The 25,854-nt window shown below is 42.2% G+C and overlaps 2 protein-coding genes and 1 long non-coding RNA gene across 13 annotated transcripts in view; all 3 read left to right on the forward strand.

The window, feature by feature from the left end:
- Positions 1-21,037, forward strand: part of sash1a (SAM and SH3 domain containing 1a) — a 249,324-nt gene extending 228,287 nt beyond the window's left edge. For 6 of the 11 annotated variants that reach the window (XM_032542209.1, XM_032542201.1, XM_032542203.1 and 3 more), the window contains 12 exons: positions 2,925-3,063; positions 3,525-3,946; positions 6,525-6,599; positions 6,846-6,989; positions 8,006-8,138; positions 8,898-9,067; positions 9,277-9,486; positions 11,995-12,145; positions 12,592-12,720; positions 15,306-16,330; positions 18,490-18,621; positions 19,492-21,037. In XM_032542209.1, coding sequence (XP_032398100.1) covers positions 2,925-3,063; positions 3,525-3,946; positions 6,525-6,599; positions 6,846-6,989; positions 8,006-8,138; positions 8,898-9,067; positions 9,277-9,486; positions 11,995-12,145; positions 12,592-12,720; positions 15,306-16,330; positions 18,490-18,621; positions 19,492-19,752 — 2,991 coding nt within the window. In that variant the 3' untranslated portion in view covers positions 19,753-21,037. Of the gene's footprint in view, positions 1-2,924; positions 3,064-3,524; positions 4,502-6,524; positions 6,600-6,845; positions 6,990-8,005; positions 8,139-8,897; positions 9,068-9,276; positions 9,487-11,994; positions 12,146-12,591; positions 12,721-15,305; positions 16,331-18,489; positions 18,622-19,491 lie in introns of all 11 variants that reach the window. The other 5 variants (XM_032542202.1, XM_032542204.1, XM_032542206.1 and 2 more) reach the window with 2 other exon arrangements.
- LOC116705800 (uncharacterized) lies at positions 4,508-5,644 on the forward strand. Its single transcript, XR_004336046.1, has 2 exons — positions 4,508-4,660; positions 4,813-5,644. It is a non-coding gene; the product is annotated as an uncharacterized LOC116705800 (long non-coding RNA).
- Positions 21,038-24,867: 3,830 nt separating the features above from the next.
- Positions 24,868-25,854, forward strand: part of usta (uronyl 2-sulfotransferase a) — a 54,159-nt gene continuing 53,172 nt past the window's right edge. Inside the window, exon 1 of the mRNA XM_032543308.1 lies at positions 24,868-25,405. Coding sequence (XP_032399199.1) covers positions 25,174-25,405 — 232 coding nt within the window. The 5' untranslated portion in view covers positions 24,868-25,173. The remainder of the gene's footprint in view (positions 25,406-25,854) is intronic.

Raw genomic sequence — 25,854 nt, forward strand, 5'->3', positions numbered from 1 at the left:
GGTTACAGACAGGGGAGAGGATGGAAGTGTTACTGAAGGAGTATTGTTGAGATGAACACACAACTCAGCTCTGGAGACAAACAAGAGGAAACAAGGGACAGAGACATAGGGAAGATAAAGACTTTGCACTTACACCCAGGCCCTGAAAAGAGGGGAGTTCTGTGTCCCCTCTTGGCCCAAGTTCCAAATTTGGTCACTTTAGGAAATATTACTACTCTGCTGGGGCCTCTATTGGTGTCAAATACTGCCCCCTCTCCCCCCAAATGAATGGAATTAAATCATTCCCAAATTCAAATAGGTAACAGTTTTCTGCATCTGCGTGTGCCTCTATAGAGACATGTTAATATCCAGTTCATGTATGCAGCTGACATGTTTGCAATCTACAATCTTTGGCTGCTCTGTGCCTTTCTTTGATGCTGTCTTCCTCTGGCGATCGGAGCCCACATTCCATGGCTGGCCATTAGCGATGTGGGGGCCAAGGCAGGGTCAGAGGGGCTCAAATGCTGGGATTGTTCTCCATGCACAACACGCCTTTTCTCTGCTAGCTGTTCAGCACAGCACTTCCAAACAGTCCCTCATTCCTCAGAGCTGAATTCACAATCAGGTTGAATCTGTATCTGCCAGCATGTGCACACGGGCACAGATATTATTTTGGATCATGCATGCATGACAATGTGGTTGGTGCTCTATGGATTTGCGGGACACACTCTTGCTAGCCTGTTGGATGTTAACACGGAAAGTGGTGCACTGCTGTTTTAAATGAGGTGGTAAGTTTTAAGGCATATTGGTTCTCCTAACTGTTTGAATTAGATTGTTTTGTTTTTGTGGTGCGAGGGGACAGAAAATGTTTGTATGCGCACCATGAGGATGTTGGTTTTTGAACTGCATCTCCAAACTTATGGGAACAAGTTTCAAAGTAATTTGTTAAGTGAAATGGCACTTGTGGCAGTGGTATTGTTGCTTTGATGTTGTTTACGATGCCGGCCTTTCAACCCTGCCTGATTCATGGCCTTGTATGTTTCTCTCTCTCTCTCTCTCTCTCTCTCTCTCTCTCTCTCTCTCTCTCTCTCTCTCTCTCTCTCTCTCTCTCTCTCTCTCTCTCTCTCTCTCTCTCTCTCTCTCTCTCTCTCTCTCTCTCTCTCTCTCTGTTACCCTGTACATGTGCTCATTTGAATGGACAGTGTTCAGAACTGGGTTAAGGCTTGTATATCACTGTTGCCTCTTTACCATATCGTAGTCCTTTTCTCCATCTTTCACATAAAGAAGAAGAACAAATCATGTGGGTTAACTATGAAATTCCTAAGGCAGTCGTCCTGCACATATTTATCTGCACATAGTTATCCCCACATATGACTTCTTATGAGACACTTCTCAATAACAGTTATTAAGTGGAATCAAGATACAGGCGCGGATTCCAATCCAACCTTTGGTGTTCTCACAGCCTTTTGACTTCTTTTGTCAGTCCTCTCTGACACAGGCTTGTTATTACGTTACATTATCTGAAGCTAATACACTCTGCAATCATCCAGAGAAAATGGAAAGTTGAAGGAGTCACCAACTGCAGCCAGAATTGTGTGGTTCACTTGAGGGATTGTCAGGGAGATCTGGGCTGAGGGGCACTGGATTTATGGGTTTTCAGAGCCTATTTCTGCAGTTTTGTCAGAGGCCAAATGAATGGCTCTACCCTGGTTATGGTCTGCTGAACAGATACTGGATGACTGAAGACCTTGAGTCTAACATTCACCTCTAAAAGTGGTGAAGTGGAGGCGAAGGGAGGTAAGTTTGACAGAGTGGGCGTGCAAGATGCCACTAATGTGTCTTTTGCTTTTCCAACTTGGCAACAATTGGTAAGATTTTTTAACACTCCTACGCCTGCAGGAATCAAAACACCATGATGTTGCTAACGTGATTTGGCGCCATCGAGGATTTGTGGACACCGCACTTATTAACATCATCCCTACTGAATTTCAGCAGCCTCTTAGCCAGGGATGTGGTCAACAACAGCAAGAAAGTGGTTTCTTCCTTGTTAGCTTCAGAGCTGCTTTGTATAAGACACAGAGCTGAGCCCTGCAGCCCTGTTCTGTCTAGAATGGGTTACATGCATGTGTGTCCCTTTGCAAGCGATGCAGTCAACCTCAACCGTGGAACTGGCAGCATTTGACAAGAGAAGTGGTGTTGCTGTGGAAACCAAGTGCCAAATAGAAACAAATTTAAGTTGTTTAAGCTCAATGATAATGACGGTAGTTCCTGCTAGACGATCTTCAGGCCAAAGCTTGACAAATCACCGTTGTCATCCCCACCATCACATGGAGACTATGCTCACAGATAGCATACACATACAGCTTGGGAGTTTGTGTGTGCTCCGGCTGGGAGTAGGGTGTTTGTTGTAAGTGATGAAACTTACAACAAACTTACAAATGTTTGTGACTTAATTATTGGGTCTCTTTTCCACTCCACTACACAGTGCAGAGAGTTTAAATGCAGTTTTCATCAATGTAGAGGCAACATAATAACGCCAAACATACCATTTATTGTTATACTGATTCATTGTGTCATTCAGTTGAACCATTAGTTTCATCTGGGTCATTGCTTCAATGTTTACTATGAATATGAATTTCACACAATGCCATCCCTACAATCCTCCATTTCTCACCTCACTAACTTTGACGTCGCCCTAAACAATGTTCCCATTTGTCACATTATAACAGCAACAAAGTTTGTGTTTCATTGTCCGACTACTTTTTATGTCAAAAGAATTAAAGATGAAACATTTCTGTGACACTTGCATTAATGAAATGTTATGCTGTCAAAGAACCTCCTGCTTTTACCCATTTGTCTCTTTTAAAGGTTTCTTTAATTGACAAACGTTTGACTGTCCATCCCTTTTTATCATATCATCCCTCCCTCTTATCTCACTGTCCCAGCAGTCTCGTGAACAGTCAGACGATGAGCAATCGGAGGACTCTGTGAAGTTCAAACGGCTTCACAAGCTGGTAAACTCTACACGCCGGGTCAGGAAAAAACTTATAAAGGTGGAGGAGGGCAAGAAACATGGCTCTGAAGGTTTGTAACCACTGATTATCTTACTTATAAAAGTTTAAACGTATTGTAATTTCTGGCCTCTGTTTGAGGCATAATTCTTTTTCTGTGTATACATGTATAGTCTGCTTGTTTACTTTAAAAACAAAAACAAATGGATGTTAAATAACAGTTTTGAGCAATAAATTGAGCTGTTTGTCCTCACTAAAGTAGAACGTCAGTCGCAGTAAAATTTCCAACTGAGCGGTATTGGAAATTAGTGACTTGTGTTAAAAGTAGGGTTCATTTTTTTGTATGCCAGAGTATTACATTCTCATCATCATGGGTTTTGCCTAATAGACTATAAGAATGTGTTTTTACATTTCTGCTGGCTCGCTGTGGTTTGGAAACCCACTGATGGGTCATAGGACTACTCAGAATCGGATGTCTAAATCCTCCTGAGTAACAAACTATCTAAGGTTTCTGTCCTCTCCTTTTTTCTTTAGATTTTCTGAATCTAGGGGCGTCACCCACCTGTGAGGACAAAGCAGCTCTGTATACAGGGGTCCTAAAGAGGCCCCCTTTACCCCAGGAGCTCTCCTTGCCCTCCCTCACCCAGGATGAACTCTCTCTGGATGGAGACACAGACAGTCTGACCAACTCCCCTTCCTCCAGCAGCCTAGACACCTGGTCCGGACACAAGCTAGTAAAAACCTTTAGTAAGTCTTCCAGTACCCACGGACTCATCCGCCCCCCCAGGAGAATCCCAGTTGGCTCTGGGGGCCTGGGAGGCTCCAACTCCGGCGTTGGAGGTAGTGGCTCTTCCTTCTCAGAACTGGATGGATGTGGATTGGACGACGAAGGAAAGCTGTCACGCTCTACCACCGACGGCGAGATGCGGAAGGCCCTGAACTCCATCTCCCATGGGGTAAGTAACAATGAGGCTCTCTACGCCTACTATGGCCTCACCAAACCCCGCCCCAAACCCCATGCCCAGTCCCGCCGCCTGATCTCCCTGGATGACGGCCCACAAGGCAGCCCCAAACACCAAGCTGCCAACCGGCACCATGGCAGCTGGACGCACCGGAAACCTGATCCCAACTATGCTTACTCCACCAAACACTTACTCTACCAACGCTCACGCAGTGCCAAGACCCCTATCTCCCCTCTGTCTCTCACCCCTTCCTCCCCTGCCCGCTGTGATGTAGCCAAATCAAAAGGTTTTGGAAGTGGGGGAGGGGGCTGGGTGTTCCCCTCTCGCAGGCTGCGTGGTCGTACGGCAGTCAGTGAGCTGAACATCACCTATGTGGTAGAACGGAGCCTGTACGGTCACCTCAACTGGGCTCAGCTGGTGCGCCCTGTTACCCTCAGCCGCGCTGAGCGCCGCTGCCTATTGGAGGAGGACCGCGAAGCAGACAGGAAGTGGGCGGCCAGTGTGGACCGCTGCACCAAGCGTGTGCTCTTGCGCATCCAGCAGAAGTCTGTGAGTTCAGACCATGAGGTTGAAGTCGACCGCCTCGTGTGAGCAGGACTCGTGCTTCAAAGTTGCAGAATAGCTCAGTTATAGGGGAAGATACAGCAAACACACACAACACACGCGTGCCATGTCAAATGACTTCTCAATGCATGCTGCTGTGCTCCTGTATAGAAAGAAGCCAGGGGCTAGTGTAACTATCGCAGACGTAACTCCTCTGGGAGGAAGGTCATCTTTAAGTGAATGCCTTTGGCTTTAAACCTTTTTCATATTAGCTGAATATGAAATTGTTATGGAATGTGCAGTGGCCCACTAGGGAGGTTAAGTTACAGCAGTGGTTTTATGTGCCTTTTTATAAATGTCAGATCCCTGAAGAGCAGTGAAACAGTCACTCTGATCCCTGTGGGCCAAAGCGATGTTGTACAAGCTTGAAGCTGTTGATCCTTAGAACTGCACAGCATGTAGCTTCAGAGACATTTTCAATGAATAGCCTTATTAAATGAACTTAAGTGACTGAATGGTCTTTATGATTATCAAGTTTAAAAATAATTTTTAGGCTGAGTATTCAAAAAAGTGAAAACAACAGAAACACAGCTAAACTACGTATGCTAATTCTGATTCATACTACAGTGAATTTGAAAATGTAAGTTTATAACTTGAAAACATGTCATGTTATAGCATGAAAAAGGTCTGGTTGCTTTGCTAGTAACACACTTGTTCCCCACATGTATGAAATAGCCTGTGTTTATCAAAAGAAGTAGTGACACATACTCAAGGTGGTGATATAGTGGAGCTATCCTGCAGCTTTGAGGTTACCTGAATCCTATCGTGTTCAAGTGAAATCACCGGAGGTCGTTCTCATCTTAAAACGCTCCAAAAAGATCCACTTTTTTCTGTTGCATTGCGTGTTCTTTTTTGGCCCGTGCCTCTATGGTTGCAGATATGATTTCATTTTTCTTTTCTATAATTGTCTTTGAGAGACTTTTTTTTTTCTGGGTGCATGTCCATTTCATCGAACATAACCATCACATTCAGAGTTCTTTGTTTTTGACGTCGCTTCAGTCATGTTTGTTCTCCAAACTGTTCTTTTCCTGGGAAGTTGTGATGTGGATTGCAGCTGTGGACATCTAATAAAAAAACTATTTCCTCACATGACGGATCCTCGTCCAGGGTTTGTGGGAGTTTAGCCGAGTAGTTTAGAAGTAATGGCTTTTGAAGCGAAGGAGAAATGCCATTAAGTGCCCCACTTGAACCTAGAGTGTTTTTTGGCAAATGTGTATGTGGATGCCTGTGTCTACATGTTTGTGTGTGACCTACTGCAGAGCTTATGGAGAATTTTAAAGTCAAAGCCAGTTCAGTGAGAAGATCCTGGATCTCTGTTTTCCTTTCATATCACACTTCCCCTTTTGTGTCTACCCCTTATCTTGCTGTTGACCCACAAAGTCAAGAAAAAAATATTTTCATATCACATCTCAGCAGAAACAATTTACTCTCCCTAAAAATGTTTCTAAGCAACCTGTATGTTGTGCATGTTTGCATACTAAGCCCCGTTTTGCATTTTTCATAATTACCCACACAACGTTTTGCTTCAGGCGGAAATGCAAGGAATATACGTTCACTTGTAAAAGTACAGCTTTTATTTTAGCTTGGCCACATCAAGACAAGTTTAATTGTATCCAGTATTTTCTTCAGGGATTCAATCGTTAAAGCATATGAGCAACATGTTGGAGCTCTCCACTGTCAATATAACCCTTCATTTGCCTTGGACCGTAAACCAACTTACAATTTTAAAGAGGAGCTCATATAGCAGTTTGTGTTACATCATGTCTGTTGGCTGTCCACAGGTCCCATATGACATCATGCCCCCGCATATATACAAACCATATACCCATGTACATTAATCAAAGTGTTGCCTGTGTTGTGTTAAGCATGATTCATTGTGAGTTAACCCCTCAGTGGGTGTGGATGGGGAGTTCCTCTAACATGTCCTTCTGAATGTGACTCATTTCATTGTGTTTTGGCTCCCCTGCAGAGAACATGCAGCTTCGGAGGCTTTGACCTGTCTAACCGTTCACTCCATGTGGTCAACGCGGGCTGCGAGGCCAATGTAAGTGCTGGCAGCTTGTAAAATTAAAAGAGGCTGTAAAGAGGACTACCTGAACTGTCCTGTCACACTAAATCACCTTTTCTCTCTCGTTTTCTCTTTTTGTTTTTATGATCTCCCTGCCCTTTTTTCTTCTTTCTGTTGCATTTCCCCTGATTCATCCTCCATCATTCTCTCTCTTTCTTTCTGTCATCTCCTTCCTCTCTGTCCGTTTTTTTTTCCATTCTCCTTGTCCTAATAAAAATAAAGAATAAAGAACAGGAGGCAATATACAGAGAAGTGGTCAAATCCCCCACCACGTCTCGGATCTCACTGGGCAAGAAGGTCAAGTCGGTCAAGGAGACGATGAGGAAACGCATGTCGAAGAAGTACAGTAGCTCCTTGTCTGAGCAGGTAAGACATAAACACACTTGGACACACAAATACACACATGGATTTAATTTCAGAATGCTTTATTTGTATGAAGTTTAGATCAGGTTAAAAATGTAGGTTTGCCTTGTTTTTTATGAGGTATGTAAGCCTAGTCCAACCATACCTTTTTTTTTTTTTTTTTTTTTTTTTTATAAATGGAGCAGCTAAAACAAACAGACCCACAAATCCGCACGTTATGCCTTTAATCCTTAAAACAGTAAGCCAAGCGCAGCTGTAAAGAAATAAAAGCTCCCGGTGTTCTGCAAACATTTAGAGGATGTTTTGCAGTGTAAGCCACGTAGTCTGTCCACAGGCTGTGAGTGGGTGGGAGTGTTTGTGTTAGTTACAGAATAAACACAGAGCACTAAAACACACACACATTTGGATTTCTCTCTGCTCTCCCTGGGCCCAGTGTGTAGGGTGGAGTGTGTGCTTCATGCTGAGCTCATGGAGTGATGCAAGTCTCCCAGAGGCGAGCTTTAAGGAAAGGGAGACTTGAAGTGTGAGAGTGCATTATGGCAGTCTCATCTGCAGTGGCCTAATTTTTCTGGGCATCCAGAGTTTGATGTTGTCTTGTAGAATGTGTTATTAATGCACAGTTCATCACTGTCCATCAGGGTGGTCTCAACACTGTGACCTATATATCCTGGCATGAGTAATGGAGCCATTGGTTGTGGAAAAAAACTAATTGCCATGTGACAATGTTTCAACCATGGCCATTTTGTAGACCACAATGCCACCTAGTGGATAACTGAAATAAACAAAACACACAACTGTACATGGTGATGTAGGATGTTGCTGAATGTTGTAGCTTAATCACTAGACAAACATGCAAGATCTTTTTTTTGATCTTCATCTCCCCCATATTTCAACCTCTTAACCACACTTTCCCGTATCTCACATTTGTTCATCTCTCAACTGCGCATTTCCTTTGTATTCCCCCCCCAAATGTCATTTCATTATCCATCTGCATCTCCCCCTCTCTTTCTGTCTTTTAGTCCAGTCCGGATGGAGCCCCTGGCTCCCCCCAGTCCCCTCAGCCTGACACAGACTCTCTGGAGAAGCCAAAGCTGAAGGCCGGAGGCTCGGTGGAAAGTCTGCGTAGTTCACTCAGCGGACAGAGTTCAATGAGTAAGACAAGTGCCATTATTGTATTGTCTCTTTTTAAGACTGGTACAGTCATGTCGTTCTATTCTGTCAGTACATCCTATTTGTCACGTAAAAATTGTGTGCAAGTAAAGATGTAATTTGGTGTACAGCTCAAATTGAAAGCCTGTTTTGAACAATGTTTAACCCTAGGTGGTGCTCATAACAATTGTTTATTTCAAATGCACACAGATTACTTAACCTTCTCATATTACATGTATACCAATTATGATTTTTGAGAAGTGTTGGCTATGAAGAGCAATTCTCTCTCACACCCAGTGCCACCAGCTGCCTCATGTGTTGTGTTCTCATAGAGTTTTCCTCTTATCTAATTACAGCTTCTGATTACTTCAACCTGTTTTTTTTCGTCACATCTTTGTGAATAAATACTCTCAATTTTCCATGCTCAGGGTGAATTGAAGACTTGGCTGACTTAATTCAAAGTCATAGAACATGCACACAAACACGCAGGCAGACATACAGTAATGATTAGGTAGGAAGTCTTTTCTCTCCGGTTCCCACACGTCAACACGATTTCCTTCCCTCAGATTCAGAAAGAAATGTGCGGAAAATGCCCAGCGTCTCACAGGATCTGGAATATTAGTTTCCCGCTCACTGCAGTGCACACACAAAAATGTAGAAAAAATAATACTGAAATAGCTACTTGATACATGCATCTTATTATTCAGTGATCAGTCATGTTATAGCTTATATAAATCTCCATGTATGTGTGTTTGTGTCCAGGTGGTCAGACAGTGAGCACCACTGACTCGTCAGCCAGCAACAGAGAAAGTGTGAAGTCAGAGGATGGTGATGACGAAGAGCCGCCTTATAGAGGGCCGTTCTGTGGCCGCGCCCGAGTCCATACAGACTTCACCCCCAGCCCCTATGACTCAGACTCCCTCAAACTGAAGGTAAACCACCCGTTGGTACACGGAATTGATTTTGTACAGACCTGAATGCTTAGTTGGGGAGCTGAGCATGTCCCTCTTTAACACTCTTTTACTTTAACAGTTCAGTTTTTCCAAGCTAGTCCCAATGTTTTTGAACAACGCACATGGTCAAAATGTGAAGGTAAATGTTGGGTCACTGTTTATGAATTCTTGTCATTGTGATTTTTCAGCGTGGTGATGTGATTGACATTATCAGTAAGCCACCCATGGGTACGTGGATGGGCCTGCTGAACAACAAAGTGGGCACCTTCAAGTTCATCTATGTGGACGTGCTGAGTGAAGAAGAGGAGAAGCCCAAGAGGCCTGTGAGGAGGAGGAGGAAGGGCCGACCACCCAAACCCACATCAGTGGAGGAGCTGCTGGAGCGCATCAACCTTAAGGTGCAGTATATTGCCATGCATTTTATACCAAATGTGTTGGATTTTTAGGTTACGCGTCACACTTTGCGAGTTACGTTTTCAGTGGCAGTAACGTTTAATAACCTGCACTGATTTTGTTCATTGCAAATTTTCAGAAATCAATGAATTGTCTGGAACCTAAACAGGAGGAAACAAATCTTAAGAAGTAAATGAAAATATTGTTTTAGCCAAGGGAAGGTTGGGGTCCCCTGCTGGAGCTTTTGCCCCCGCGACCCAATACCGGATAAGCGGATGAAGATGGATGGATGGTTTTAGCCATTGGCAGACAAGCAGATATAAATATAGTGTAGGCAATTACAGGCTGCACATCGTAGGATGTTTGATCTGACACTGATGCATAAACATTAACACCCACATTCTCACAACCACGCCCCAACAACCAACTCTCATCTTTTATCATAGCTGTGAGCTTGGTATCTTCTCTTCCCACTCAGGCAGCCAGCAGGCATCACTTCCACAAATAGAGAAAGCAGACTTTGTGGGTTGTTTTATCTTTGGCCAGTCTAATGGCCAAGTCACAGATTAAAGAGACAGAGTGCATTATTGATGTTTCAGCACAGGCTTCCAAAGCTGTGAGCCTGGGTGTTAAAAGTGCACCAGAGCACTCATGTCCCCTTAGTCACCACCACATTCCTGGAGTGGGAGAGTTAGACTAAACACAGTTTAAACACATTTCAGAGTTTCCAGTTTGCAGCCAATGTATAGTACTCGGTATTTGCTTGTCCTTGATTTGTGCTGATGCAAAAGTAAAAATGAATTCCGGTCCCACAGTTTTCTTATCCAAGACAAAATTATCTTTTCAAGCACTATTTGCATTCAATTGTTTAAATTGTGTCGACATTAGTGATCTTTTCCATGGTTGACACACTGGTCAGACATCTTTCAAGATAAAACTAAATGCTTTTGCTTATTTAATGAACAAGACCAATTATAAACATTACAGCAAATACAGTGAAGCTTAATTAAAGCATTGACAATCGTGAGAGAGGATAGGCGTAGCTATCGCAACAGACTCGCTCATCAACTCACTTTTGTGTGAAGCAATGTAAGTTTTTTTCCGGTCTTTGCAAACTGAATGGCGTCACACAGGCGACACTGTTTGATCTCTGTAAAGTGAGATCTAAAAACACACTTGGTGTTACTGCCTATCGCCATAGGTGCCAACAAAGAAAACAAGGAGTCATTTTTGGTTGGCCCAATTGCCAATTTGTTTGTTTGACAATAGCAAAATTTTCTTTGTTTGTAGAGGGGGACTTTATTGTTTTCACTGCTTAAGAGTGCCTCACTTAATTTTTGCACTGATATTTTCTTTTGTCGGGTTTCTGTTTTTTCCCAGTTCACAGAAACCTATTGAGCTTCAAAGACCATTATGAGAAGGAGAATATTGTTGTTTTTTTGGAATTGCTAACAGCATTTGGTTAAATTGGCAATCCAACATTTGGACTACAAATCAACAGTGCCTGTTTATAACCATAACTTGTAAATCTCCACACCCCTGTAATGTTTGGGACAAATTGGTCCTCTGTCAAATAATCTTAGGCTTTGGAACCTGTTTTAGGTTTTTGACAGGCCACAAAGACAAAAGATACTGTGAGTGAGAAGACACGGCTGCCTTTGTTTGTATTAGTTGGTGGTCCTTTGTTTAGTTCTGCATCATCCAGCAGGAATACAACAGGGACATGACGTTCTCACTGTGTGGACTCCACCATTGTAATTGATGGTCTTGCTGGTGACACACAGTCTATGTATTCATCCAACAGTGTGTGGGTCACACAAACAAGGAGCCCAGCAATATTCATAGCAGAAGTGTGTTGAATGATGGTGTGAGCTAGATTTTGAAGTATTTTCTTTGCCTGCACCCACTCAGATAACACAGTGGTTTGGGTGACTAGCTTTTGTGCAAGTGTGTAAAACCGTCTTCTGTGGTGGAGGAATACTTGGATGTAATCGTCTCCACCTTTGATTCTTCTTGTTACCACATTACACTGGCGGGTTTCCCTTCCAAGTCCTACGCCATGTTTTCACAGCTAGAACAGCTAGCTGGCCACACACTCCACGGTAGTACTTGTTTGGTACGGCTAACTCACTAATGTTGCTACGACTCAGTTTTGCATGTCTGTCAACATCACAAAGTTTGTGCTGACAGTTGAGGCAGCCATAACTGAATTAGTCATGACTTTAAGTGATTACATGCCATCTAAAAAATATCTAAATAGCAGTTTAGATTTGGCTCACCAGTCATTTAAAAATACACAGTGTGCATGGGAACTTATGAGCAGATGACAAGTGTGTTCCCTACTCTCCTTAACCCAGCTTTATTTTTGTATTCTGTGCTTCTCCCCAATAGTTTTTGTCACTAGGCCCGTGACTTAGATCCAAAGTGTGTTTTTCCTTAGTGTATTTTTTTAGACACCATCATTGACACTTCAAAAGAAACCTAAACTCAAATGTAACATTTCTCTCATTCAGGAGCACATGCCCACTTTTCTGTTCAACGGCTACGAGGACCTGGACACTTTCAAGTTATTAGAAGAGGAGGACCTAGATGAGCTGAACATTAGAGATCCTCAGCACAGAGCCATGCTGCTCACTGCCGTAGAGCTGTTACAGGAGTACGACAGTAAGTAGAATCAGAAAAAACAATCACACCTGGCTGTATAGAAGATGTATCATATCTGCTTTCTGATGAGGGTTAAAGACCTGGAATTAACATCCTGGTGTCAACTGGAAATTCTAACCTAAATCTACTCCCTTTTCTTGAAAGATTATTTGCAGAACCCCTTGAATGTAAAATGAATGAAACATGAAGTTACCAACTTCAAGTTTGAGTTGTGAAATATGGTGACAAATATCGGGGATTATAGTGCTATATTTTTAAGAAGTGATCATTTTTAAATGGGGTGCCTCTGTGGCTTTGAGGTCGAGACATTGTCGACTATGAGCTGCTGCTTGCTACTGTCTTTCCATCAGCGCTAGCTAATAAAAAAATAATCTTACAATCATGGAATAACATTCAACTTTTATTTTGATGATGCTGCTATTTTCTGTGTGTCCTTGTATTTCCAGGCAGCAGTGATCCAGAGCGCAGCGGCCTGTCGGGCTCCCAGGAGAAGCTGCTGAACGAGGGTCAGGGCCTGGTGGGAGACTCCCCGCGAGACTCTGGGTGCTACGAGAGCAATGAGAACCTGGAGAATGGTAATGATAGCTTTGCGTAGTCCAGACCACTAAGATCCAAGGCTAAGACCTAGTCTTGGTCTAGTCTAGCTCCACTGTAGTGCCACAGCGACTCCTTCGCCTTTTTCCTCAGTGGGTTTCCCGCTTCTGCTCCATCTCTCGCCATGCTTCTGCAACACCTCGCCCGTCTCACTCCCTGGACCAGCGCCTGCCAATCAAACAGCTCCTTTTGCTTCCATATCTTCACCCGAACTTCTCCTTTCCTCTCTAGTATGGGTGCTCTAGAGAAAGATCCCTTAAAGAAAGAACCCCATATCACCTCATACTCCATAAAATTTAACTATTCTTTCACTCCCCTTTCTTCACTACTCTTTCCATCCTGTAGGCATTCTGTGTCATCAGTGCCAAAGACCAATTGTAACTGAGAGGGAGCCAAGTCCAAGACCACTAAGCCTAGTCCACCCCACAATGCTGGGAGCTCAGGGGGGGAGATCCTTCCCATTGCACAGAACTGTTCTGATGAGAACAAACTCTCTGCCCAGTCATGGACTCAGATTTTCACCTCTTTCGCCTGTGGATGCGAGGCTGGTAAAAGAAGGATACCGGGAGGATGATTATGGGCTCAGAGAGTATTTTTGTTAAGTGTTTTTAATATAGAAAAAGAGCCTGCAGAGTAGCATGTTGATAAATGTTTCTTTTGCAGTGGTGATTTTATAGGCTAAAAAGTAAAATATTTGCTAGTCAGGTAACAGATCACAGCTGCCATAAAAATGTCTTCATACAATTTCAATTTGTCACTTTACCTGTGTTTACAGTGACCATGTTGCACAAACAATCGTACAGTATGTGCCTAAAAAAATGGCTGAAAATATTTAGTATATATAATATAGATTGTATGAGAGTTCTGGTTATAAAAGTTTGAGGTCTTATTTGTGAGATTTCTTTTTCTTTATTTTTGAAACCGCTCTATCCTCCTGCATAAGAGTGTATGTTTTCTTTCTTTCACATGGAACATGCTTTTTAACAGCTCCATAACTCATAAATCACTGCTCCGTCAAACCTTTTCTTCTGTCTGTATCTGTTGGGATCCAGTGTAACTGCTGGGTTTCCTGGGTGTGTATGTGTCATTCAGATTTTAACAGTAAAGCGTGCAATCTGCCATAGTAGAGATTTAAGTTGTGGAATAAAAGCCACTTCTTTAACAATACAAAAAACCCCTCTGGTGCTGCTTGCTTGATTTTTATGTTTTGTCTGTCTGTTTTTTTCTTCCATGCCTCTAAATGCTGTTCACAAACCAGCTGCATAACATTTAGTAAATATTCTGCATTTCTGCTTACAGTTTCAAGGCTCCACAGTTCTCGCACCTGTACAACCTCAGACAGTCATTACTGTATATAATATTTATAAGTCTAGAGAATTGGCAAAGGAATTGATTTGAATAATAGAAGGTAATTTAAAAACCATAACGGAGACTTTGTCTTTCAAACTTTCTCCTTTTGGGGGGAAAAGTCACTGTAGAGCACTGAATGGATGCTTTTTAAATCAAATGATCTTCCTTTACCTATACATGTGTCTGATAGGTTTTTCTATAACTAGATGTGGTAATTCTTCCACATGTCATCAAATGACTAACCCTCTATCAACTTTCACTCATTTTCATATGCATACATAACATGGTGCTCGTTTAGTAAAAGGTGGGTAATGATCACATTTAGTCAGGGATCGCCATAATGCAAAAAAGAAAATGAATGAATGACTCGCAGCTTTAAGTTTTATTTAAGAACACCATTTTCATGTGTCTTAAACCAGTATATTATTTCATATTTTAAAATAAACAATTAATTTAATAGTAGATCAAATTTGAACGTAACTTGCCACTGATGGTATTACACTAGACTATACAATCCATGAATCTACCAAATGCTCCTGATTTGATGTCTCAAACTTAAAAAAGGTAATTTTAGTATAGCTCGTCTTTATTGGAACTGTTAGGAAATTTAATTTAACATAACCAAATTAACATAATTGGTCAATTGGCTTAACTTTTTTTGACATTTCTGGGAACCGTTCTGGAAACCGAGATATTACATCATTCCATCAATTGAACTTTTTTTTGGCAAGCTGCATTATGTGGCACCCATCCATTTCATCCATCCAGTTTGCTCTGTAAGCCAGAGGATAGATGGTAAGTTGCTTCAGCCTTCTGTTCCAAAGTTTCTGAACTATCCCATCCAGACATCTTTATTTTGGGACTGCTGCTATGACAACAACAAATAAGCCAGTTTGGTCATGAGTCAAAAAGCTTATCTTATCCCAGTGGCACTCCACTCCAGCTTCATAAACACTTCTCTGCTTTTGACTGGTTTATAGATAAGCCTTAAACAAGATGGATTTAATGCTTAGATTAGAAGATTTAAAGTAGTTATAAATAAATAGTCTGGACAAAAGAAAGCAAATACAGTAATACTGAGTTGTATGCAGTTTACTAACATGGATCTGATTTTTAGCTGGGGACCTACTCCCTGTCAGCAGTTTCACAAAAGAGGATGGGCTTAAAAGTGTCTACAAGTCATTACTCAGAGAGGATGAATCTTTTCATTTTGCAGGTAAGAGCAGAAAGGCTTCCCGTTCCACTCGTTCCTCAGCAGGCCTCCAGTCTCCAGACTACCCCACCCTGCCCATGACCCTTTCAACAGAGGCTTTGCAGCAGAACAGCAAGAACCAGCGCACAAAGTTCCCAAAACGTTTCTTCATCAAACCCTCACTAAAGGGCTTCAACCTGTTAGGGCTGCGCAAAGCCCAAAGACGGTCTCCCATCCCGTCCAGCCGCAGCTGTGAGGACCTGGATGGGTCCCCACAGCCCAATGGACCCTGGAAACGCTCCCACTCTCTGGGGGATCTGCACTGGGAGCAGAAGTTTGAGCAGAAGGATCTGGGTGTGGAGCTTAAACTCACTAAGGAAGCACCCAAATCAGGCAGTAGCCCCACCAAGGTCTGTAGAGAGGGCTCCCCAGCGCACAATGGGACTCCAACAGTAAGCCCAAAAGGAAGGTCCAACAGACCACCTGTCCCCTTCCAGCTGCCTCTTCACCCCCCTTGTCCCACAACCCAGTTCCCCAACCCTCCAGAGCTCCTCTCCAGTCCTACGCCAAGTCCCACTGATTCTAATGCAAGTGGGGAGAGGGTCTTACGGACTCACGCCAAAAAGCCTCCAGTCCCTCCTCCTGTACCTGCCAAAAAGTCTAAGGAAAGACTAGCCAACGGGCTGCGTCACCCCCCCCTCTCTCTACCTTCCTCGCCATCACCCACTCCCTCTCCTACCCACTCCCTCACCCGTTCTCACCCCAGCAGCCCTATAACCCGCAGCCCCAGCTACGGTGCCCCAGCTCTGCCTGCCAAGACCCCAAGCACCCCTGCAAGCCCATGTGCCACCTCATCCGCCTCATCTATGGGCGAGGAGTCAGGCACCCCGCCAGCAGTGCAGCCCCCGTGGTTCTCAGATCTGGGGGGAAAGGTGGCTGTTGCAAGGAAGGCTTCACATGCCAAGATGAGTCCTGACCTGTTTACCCTCCTGGAGCAACGGCTGGAGGCTGAGGGCATTGATCTTACAGAGGAGCCCTACTCTGACAAGGTAAGCAGAGTATCATTAATCTAGACATGAGACAAGACATTGAGATTACAGAAAGCATTTGGCACGGCTTCTGGTTGTGTTGCAGACAGCTAAGTACACAGATGCACCGTTTGTATTCAGTTGATACAACCTTGTACATATCTAACCTCACCATCCTGGCAATATTCCAAAAAGTTCCATTAGTATTTCATCATTGTGAACTTTTTATACAGTACACGCTCATATGAGTTTTTGTGCATATAATTAAAAGAAGCATATGAAGTGTTGAGATGAGGTGAGGAATTCTATTAAAAACCATATCGTATGAAGGCATATTTCCATGGTTAATGTGAACATGGGGCTTCAAGACACCTCTGGGCTATACTTGTCTGGCGTCAGACTTTTAGTTTAGCATCGTAACATGCCTTACTTAACTCAGTCATAATATGACTGCAGCTTGGATCCAAATACCTCAGTCCAACAACACCAGTGGCTTGCATTGGAACTCATTTAGTTTAAAATTTAAAGACCTATTAAGTTTGTGTGTTTCTTTTTGTGTGCAAATGCTCTTTTGTGTGAAAACACAATTTTGTGTGTGTGTGTGTGTGTATTTACAATAATAAATACGCTGCCTGGAGCTGAGGGAAAGACTGTGGACTGAGCCTCACTATGATGCGGTTCAGACTGTTAAGTTTATGGCCTGGATACTACTGAAGGCAGACAGGGTTATAAAACCTTCTGCCACTCGCCAGACCCCAGGCTGGGCCCCTTTAACATGGTGGAGCCCCCGGCGCTGGCAGGAAAACAACAAACACAGAGGCATCAACAGATGAGGTGAGAAATAGTGCGTTAGACCACAGCATAGCTCTGCTGGTTTTCAATTAGTCACAAGTGGGTTGGCAAGGACATGAAAGGCGGGCGCTGCTGTAGTAGCAACATGGAGACTGTGTGAACCTGCACATGAATGCAGTCATTGGTATCAAAAGGTCATACAGGTTAAACATTTTAAAAACGATTCTTCCCGTTTGCTAATTAAATGGTGCAATTTTTTTAAAATAAATATTTAAATCAAATTATAGTTTGGCTACTATGTATCAAACATCACTACATTTTGAGTACCAACTTGCATGTGTCCGTAGCATTGAGCATCTAAAACTCCTCCTTTATTTCCTCCTTTGTAAGATATTTGCTGATATAAATCAGGAAATCAGTAGACTTAGGGGTTAGAAAAAAAAATTATATTTCTAAAACTAAGCTATTAAAAAAGTACCAGAATCTCGGATATCATATTGGCTCAGATGTTAGGGTATTTTAAACCATATCCAGCCCTAGGCATGATAAAAGAGAATAAAATCAAATTACTGCATCCTTGACCCAAGTTAATTGTTGGCTGCCTAAAGGCATCTGGAACCGTCTAATCCTGGCAGTGCAAAGGGTAGGCTTGTATGACCTGCTCTCCGCCCCTTTTTCCGGAGACATTAGTTCCTCCATCCACCCACCCTTTGATCCTCAAAAGACCTCCGGTCCAGTTTGGTCGACCAAAACCAATTCCTTGCTGGAAACCTGCCATTGCTCCAGGTGTCTATACAAAGAAAGAGAATGAAAAAACATGTTCTAAAAGTTCAGCAGGGCTTTCTGCCTCTTTCCATCACTCATATAGTCACTGCTCATAAAATTGTTAATAATCCTCTGTTTTTCCTCTTCTCTCATCCTAATCTGTATTTTTTTCCCCTTTCATTAGTGCAAACCAAACAAGATACAACTCCCTGTTAATAGCAACACATGATCCAGCTGGATTTTCAGTGTCTTAGAAAATAAGAATTATTTGTGATGTACTGTAGGAACCAGAACAAAAACAGACCTTAGTTTAATTATAGTGTCTTTTCTAGTGTATTTTTCTTCATATTTCTCTGACTCCCTTAAGCATTGTGCTCATTACCTCGCCAGAAGAAGTAATTTGATATTAATGGATGAAAAAAAGGTCTCTGTCTTCATAATGACCGTAATAAGTCAATGTGTCAGCCTTCTTTGTGTTGCCTGTCAGCTTCTCATTGGTTGTCAATCCACTGCTTTCTGACACATCAACATGTCTGACATGTTGTCCTCTTCTTTGAAAGCACAGAGTCATCTTTAAATGTAGCCACGTCTAATTGCCTGTTCTCTTCCCTTCTCTCCTCCAGCATGGGCGGTGTGGCATCCCCCAGCCGCTGGTGCAGCGTTACTCCGAGGACTTGGGGCAGCCCGTCAAGGATGTGGCCTCCACCATGGATCAGCTTCGAGTCAAAGAGCTGCGTAAACAACACCGCATGGCTGTAAGGCAACAACACTAATTTTCCTGAGAACTTCAAAACAATTTAGACAATGTTTTGGAGTTATAGAACTAGATAAACGTTTTGTTGGGCTGGAAAATATGGCAGTAATTTCCCTCCAAGGCTGGCACCATGATTGAGGAGCTGTGATGACTATGCTTGCTTGAATATTGAATATAAACAGTTGGCAAATGTGTAGATATACGTATATAAAGAGAATTGTCTGTGTATTATTGTTCTTAGTAGGTAAAAATGTGCTTAACCCTCATGTTGTCCTCGGGTCAAATTGACCCGTTTTCCTATGTCAATTTTAAACTACCCAATTGTAATTACCCAAAATGCCATGATTGATTCCACACAAAGCTCTTTGGCAAGTACAACTCTCTACTTTCATTAATTTTGGGGTGACTTATTCAATTTTATAGCATTTAAAAAGAAATTATTTTCTAACTGCAACATTAGGTATAATTTCCTATAAATGAGGTTTATTGACCATAAAATCCAAAAATAACTGTGAAACTAAAGTTAATAAGTTAGTGTTACGTAGTGTTGAAAACATAACAAAAAAGTGACAAACACTGAAAAAAAGTGGCAAAAGTGTTGAAAAAGGGACAAAAATGTAAGAAAAAGTTAAAAACATTGATAAAAAGCATCAACAAAAGTGACATTTTTTTGATGAGAAGACAAGACAAGGGTTAAGACTTAATGAAGTCTATTTTACCCCATAGCTTTACATGATTTTGCAAAAGAAAGCCAAAGTTCTCAGATTTATTTTTTCAGTTTTTTTCTCCACTAATCCCACTTTACATTCACTAATGTGACATCATCAGAGTAGCAGACAACAATGCCTTGTTTCCCCATTGTGTCACTCAGATTCCTTCTGGAGGTTTGACAGAGATGTGCCGGAAGCCTCTGCCCTCAGGGAACATCAGCACAGTCCCTGATTGGCTCACCTCCATCGGCCTGCCCATGTACGCCACATCTCTGGTGACAGCGGGAGTCGACACGCTGAGTCGCGTGGCCTTGTTAACGGAGAGCGCCGCGTGGGAAGCGGGGGTGCGGGATGAAAGACACGCCCGCCGGCTGGTCAGTGAGGCACGATTGGTCAGCTCGCACAGAGAGGTGCAGTCCTAACCATGAAGGTGGAGTCGTATAAAGTAACAGGTATCAACTCACTGGTCAGTACCATCTCATTTAAACATGGTCAGTAGGCGGCCGAAGACAAATTGGCCGCAGGACTTGACGATCACATGAATGACCATAGCACTACAGTCCTTACTGTCTCGCATGTCTCAAAAGACTTAAATTGAGCCACCCTGCTCTCTGATTTTCCTCTCTTTATTACTCTTCTCTCAAATGTTTACGGCATTAAGGAGTTTCTCCTAACAGCCAAGACAAGATATCCGATGCCTTTAAAAAAGAAAGACTGCAGACTCACTCTGTGGGATGGCGTCCATTCTGAAGACACCCATAGTCTTAAAATAAAGACTTGGATCTGCCTTGAAGGATGATAGCACAGTGTTTTGTAGGATGGATGATTTTTTAAATACAGAAAGGATGGTTTACTTCCTGCATATTTCATAAATGCTTCATTTTCATCCTTTGTGTCAAGGCAACATTATCTGAGGGTCTTTTATGGAAGTAGCTCGGCCAAAGTGATTTACTCCACATTTAGCGTTTCATTCCCACTAATAGGTTCATAATGATGATTATAAGATTCACTTAACATTTGAACTAAATACACCAAACAATGAATAACTGGGGGTTTTGAGATGACTTATTTTGTATCATGTTTCTGTATTATAGCATAACACATAATCATTGTAAAATGATTTATATGTAAACTTTTGTGTTTGCCTTTTGAATGTTTTTTTTTTATTATTTTGAGGCCAGCTCTGTCATTTCTAAGCTTAAACAGCTGACATCACACCTTTATATTTCATATTATACTGTATGTCCTATTACAATGCATGTCTTGGATGCACACACTACACCGATATGAATATAAGTCTTACAGAAAGCTCTGATTTACTCTAGTAATCACAATCAGCTTTTACAGCAACAAAGCATTTCCAGTGAATCCAAGCTCATTTTAATTTGCCTTACCATTTTGAAAACATAGCTTCATCATCAAATAGAACAATTGTATAGTATTGACTATAGCACCAAGGCTAACCTGTGGAAGAGGTGCAAGTCTCTTCTTTTCTGAATGTTTCGGAGAAATAGTTGAGATCATTTCAGCCATAAACCATGGATGTGGACCACAAAACATGTCTGACGGATTGTGGTTTCTTTACTTGTGAAACTCAGATGAAAACCACAGGCACAACACAGACGTTGTCCCATGTTTAACATTCCTGTTTAACACATTCACTGTACGTGTTCCATGTAGAGGGTTGTGGGACGAGGGGGGGGGGGGGGGGGGGGGGGGGGGGGGGGGGGGGGGGGGGGGGGGAATTGAAATGTTTCAAAGACACAGCTGACATCTGGGCTGTCGACACTTTGGTTACAGTGTTGAGGAATTTGATGTATAGCTGGATAATAAGCTGTTTGGGGACTTTTAACACATTATACTGTAGCTATAATCAATGCCTGTCTGAAATTCTTAATTTGACTTTTTTCAAACACACAGAGGATGGATGGTAAGAACAGATATATTGTATCAGGTGAAAAGCTAAATAGTAAATCAGGGAAACACTGTGTCGGGTCAGCCTGTTACAAAAACCTTAGGCTAAAAAACGGAACTTGAAAACAACTAGAAACTCATTGCTCTTTCATTTGCGCACTCACTGCATGGAATTGAGCTAATGTTTGTGTTGTTTTTCTCCTACTGCTAACAGTAAAGTCCTATCTTTCATCATCTGAACTGAAGACTTAGTCCGTGGAGTTCAGATTTAAAACATTTGAACAAGTGTTATTGCTAAAATTAGAGGATGTATTTTTTTTCTTTTGCAGTGGGCACTTGATAGGTAGATGTTTGATGCCTTTTTTCTCTTCAATCAAAGTGGTGCTCTGAGAAAGTGAGGGTGGGGGTCATTATTAAAAAAAGTTAAAGACCCAAGAAGTGTTTTGTAAAAAATGAAAATACTGACACTGTAAATGCACTTTAGAGGGTAAATCTAGCTGTTTTATAGGCAAAATTGGCTACAATTTATTCACAGGTCCATTAATGGACGTTTGTTGTCAGGTTTTGTAAAGGGTTTCAGTGGGCTATGCTGGTATTTTATTTTAGAATTGAGTTCCCAATGCCAAGTTTGATAACCATTCACAGGTTAACCTGTTCCAGTTACTCACTTCCAGTTTGTTTTTGTTTTTACAAAAATTATAAAAATAAATTCTTAATTACATATATGAAATGCTTAGCAGAAGTTGCACATTCTGTATATGTAATTGATATTTAAATAACTTATTGTTTTGCTTTTTTCATATCAACTGTAATTAGCTGTACTATATGAATAGCAATACCTTCCTGCATAATGCATATTGCTTTAGCCAGTGAGGAACTACAGTATGTTATGTAAAATATGTGTACAAAATATTTTATTTGTTTTTCATCTACCTAATGATTGTCCATACACATTTGCTTGTGTATTGAAACAGCAAAAGTAATGTCCATAACTATTTGTCATTCTGAAATATAATAAAAATTGTTTCTTGCCATACATTGGCCTTCTCATTCTCTCTGTGCATGCGCGCACACACGTACAGTAATGGAAAAATGTGGGCATGGCCTACTGGCTCTTTTCTTTAATGTGGTTAATAGTGACACTGAACTTTGGCCTGTTGATGGCTTTACTAACATTTTTAAATTACAGCTTGGTCCAAAGGAAAAGTAGAAGACAGCACTGTGCCCTTACTGGTATGTGTACCGTCCAGTATCTCTGAATAACGACTCCTGTACTATAATGTCAAAGGTTCAGTTGGAGCTCTGAAACCAATCAGTTTAACAACATTGGCTTGCTGTGTCTGGCTTGTAATGCCTAATTAAAAAAACCTCCACACATCTGCTCAGGACCAAGAGTTTGACTGGCTGAGTGGCTCTTGTTGCAGTGCAGCTGTTTTCACACAGACGTTTTCCAATCTCATCCTTGTCAAGAAGCCCCAATTAGACCATGGACCCCTTATTCATAAAATGTCCCAAAAGACTGCATCTGAGATTTTTACTTGCATAACGTCTATCTGAACTGGTGGTATCCATCTGAGTGGAAACAGACACAACTGAATAAGCATTTCCTTCAGGAAGAGTAAGAACAAAATCTTTGTCGTCTTCCTTGGCTAGTGGCCCGTACCTTTTTAAGAAAGTAGTCACTGTGCAATAATTGTCCTTCATGCAGCTGTAATGAGCAGTTAGCTTCCAGTTCACGACTCTGTCTTCCACAAATACAATTGCTCATCCAATTTAAAATGTTTCAGGAGTAAAACAGGAGACCTTGCTTTCAATGAAGAATGTCTGGTTTGCGTTTCTTCCTATTATTCTGAACCACTTTCCTCTGCAGCATTTATGCATGGCTGGATTTGTGTCTGTGTTCAATCTATGGTGAGAATCTGCAGTGGGGTCACAATATGATTATAAATCTTTCCTTTATATGACTGGATTGCATACTTCATTATGACGGCATGAATGAACAAACACAAAGTCACAGGAGAGTGAGAAAAGCCATTATGATGCCAAAGATTCCTTACCAATAAAATGTAATGAGTGTCATACTTTCATCGGTCCTTATAGGGAAATAATCTTGCCGCTTGATTCCCTCCAGGGAGGTTGGAGGTCAAATAAGTAGTTCTTCTGAACGTTTGTTGTGTTTTTGAAGTCTGACTGTAAGGTTTACTTTAGTATTTGTTGCAAATCCAACTGTCTGAATGTGCAGCTCCCAGGGTTACTCCCCTGCGCAGAAACCTATCTACTCTTATTTTGGTAGAGAAAACTTAGTGGCCTCTTAGTCCTCTGCGTACTGGGCCTTGTCCAAATGTGCAATAGTCTTGCAGAAATTAGGTTAATTTCCCCCCGTCTCCTCCTATATTCCCAGTAATATCATTTACTCTGTGACTTTAGTATACACAAAAACCTTGAGTAATCACATGTGGGTAGACATACTGTTGTATTGAATTTGTGAAATTTTTACACACTTAGCACAATAGCTAAAACCTGTGTGACATATCTGGGCCTATGACATTTTAAACATTAGAGAGATTGTGTGTGCTTCCTCCAGGTGCTACATGTTTTTTTTCTACAGTCCAAAGAAAAGCTGACACACACCAACAGAAATGATTTGGTTTAAATCCCATGGCCGCCAGTAGTTCCCATGGCCGCCAGTAGAAGTGACCTTACTGACATCTTTATTGTTATTCTGTGTAATAAACTGCTGTGCTGCAGGGAAGATGTAGCTATAAAGCCATAATGCATTCACACCTTTTGTGCCTAGCTTGCAAAATACAGTACTGTACTATTCACATTTCATTTACCTGTGGAAAGAAAAGCCAAGCCAATGGGCTTTCAACAGAATTATTGCGCTTTGCTTTATTACCTTTTGTCTTTCAAGCCAAATTGTTTCTTACAGCCATTGTTGCTCCCTTGACTACTATAGCAGTCACTGGAGAAAGTGCATCAGCCTCTTGTTGGGGTAGTGTGTTAAATGACTGTTGTCACCTCCTAAGTACAGGTGTGGTCTAATGGTGGGTTCAAGCCCTCCTGTGGAAAGATATATGGCTCAGTGTTAGGCCCTTACAGCTGGCCTAAGGGGAAAGAGAAAGTTTGAAACACACACACACACACACACACACACACACACACACATAGGAAGTGAGCAGATACTTATCTCCCCAGCTTGTTTTCAACACACATCAAACATCTACCCCCTTATCCTAAAGTGGTGATAACACAGCTTGTTCCATTTTATGAATAATAACCACTTACGGAATATGTCACAGTGATGGTTCTATTCAGGATGAATGTTTTGTCTGTTAACAACAAAATACTTTCATTATCATCATATTGTCAAAGCTTTGGTAATATACCTAGTGAAATAAAACATGTAAATTCACAGCTGGCTTAAAACCCTTCCCACAGACCTCCTGTCAGTGTGGGATGCTACAAATTGAACCCGTTTCTTGAATGCTCAAGCACTGCTTGTAAACCCCCCCCCCCCCCCCCCCCCCCCCCCCCCCCCCCCCCCCCCCCCCCCTCCCTCTCCCTGAACACTGGGTGGCGCTGTTTTACGCACTGCAACACCAATACTGTAAGAGACGGAAGTTTTTCCTCTTTCCACGTTAAGTAATCTGACACCCAGAAGCCTCCAGAGCAGAAGGATGGACCCTTAACTCGGCTGGAAGGACGGAAGGAAGGAACACTCATCCAACGAGCGCAAGCGAGAGGGACCGAGCAGAAGCGAAACGCTGAGCGCATAAAAACAACCCCGTGGCTGCGGCAGCGGAGGAGAGCTGGGTCCTTGCGCGTCTCCATAATAACTGGCCGTCCGCCTCAAATGGTGTCAAAGCGACAAGTTTCACTTTCCACATGCGGATGGGTGACTTTCCACGGTGCTTTGTGAGGAGGAGATGATGAAGAATTTCAGCAGCAGTCCCCTTCACAGCAACAAACAGATTCCCAACCACGTTAGAGAGCGAAACAACAGAAAGTACAGCTTACTCTCTGCAATACCGTTGCGTTTTTCCTTGCGAGGTTATGGTTTCTGCATGGCTACGCTGTTCTTCTTCTGCTTCGGCTCCCTTTTTTACCAGCTGAACGGAGGACCCCCTAAAATCCTGCTGGACCTTCGACAGTATCTCGGTAAGAACTTTTCATTTTCCTCTGCTGGCTGAAGCGCGTCATCATCTTAGGAGATTCTTTTGAATAGAAGTTGCGCTGCACGTCTAGACACCATGCTTTGATTAGACGTGTTAAGAAAAGTTCATCCAAAAAGAAAAGAGTTATTGAGGCTTTCACCTCTCAATCACCGGCGGCCAAAAGTCTCCTTTTTAAAAATCAACCGGATGCCACGGCGTCTCCTCGACCCCATTCACCTCAGAGGAGTTATCTTGATGTCCTCTCATCATTCTCAATCTTTGAAACCACCAAGGTGGCACGATGAGACGTTACTCTAGACACGTTTTGGTAAACGCGTGGATACTATCATTTCAATGTACATCTCTGATGTTAAAATAGTATATTCCTCCAATTTCAGTAGGCTTCCCCCCAACTTTAAAATCCAACTAATTCAGACCAAAACCTGAGGAATG

This window comes from Etheostoma spectabile, chromosome 18, assembly GCF_008692095.1.
Source record: "Etheostoma spectabile isolate EspeVRDwgs_2016 chromosome 18, UIUC_Espe_1.0, whole genome shotgun sequence".
NCBI classification, from domain to species: domain Eukaryota; kingdom Metazoa; phylum Chordata; class Actinopteri; order Perciformes; family Percidae; genus Etheostoma; species Etheostoma spectabile.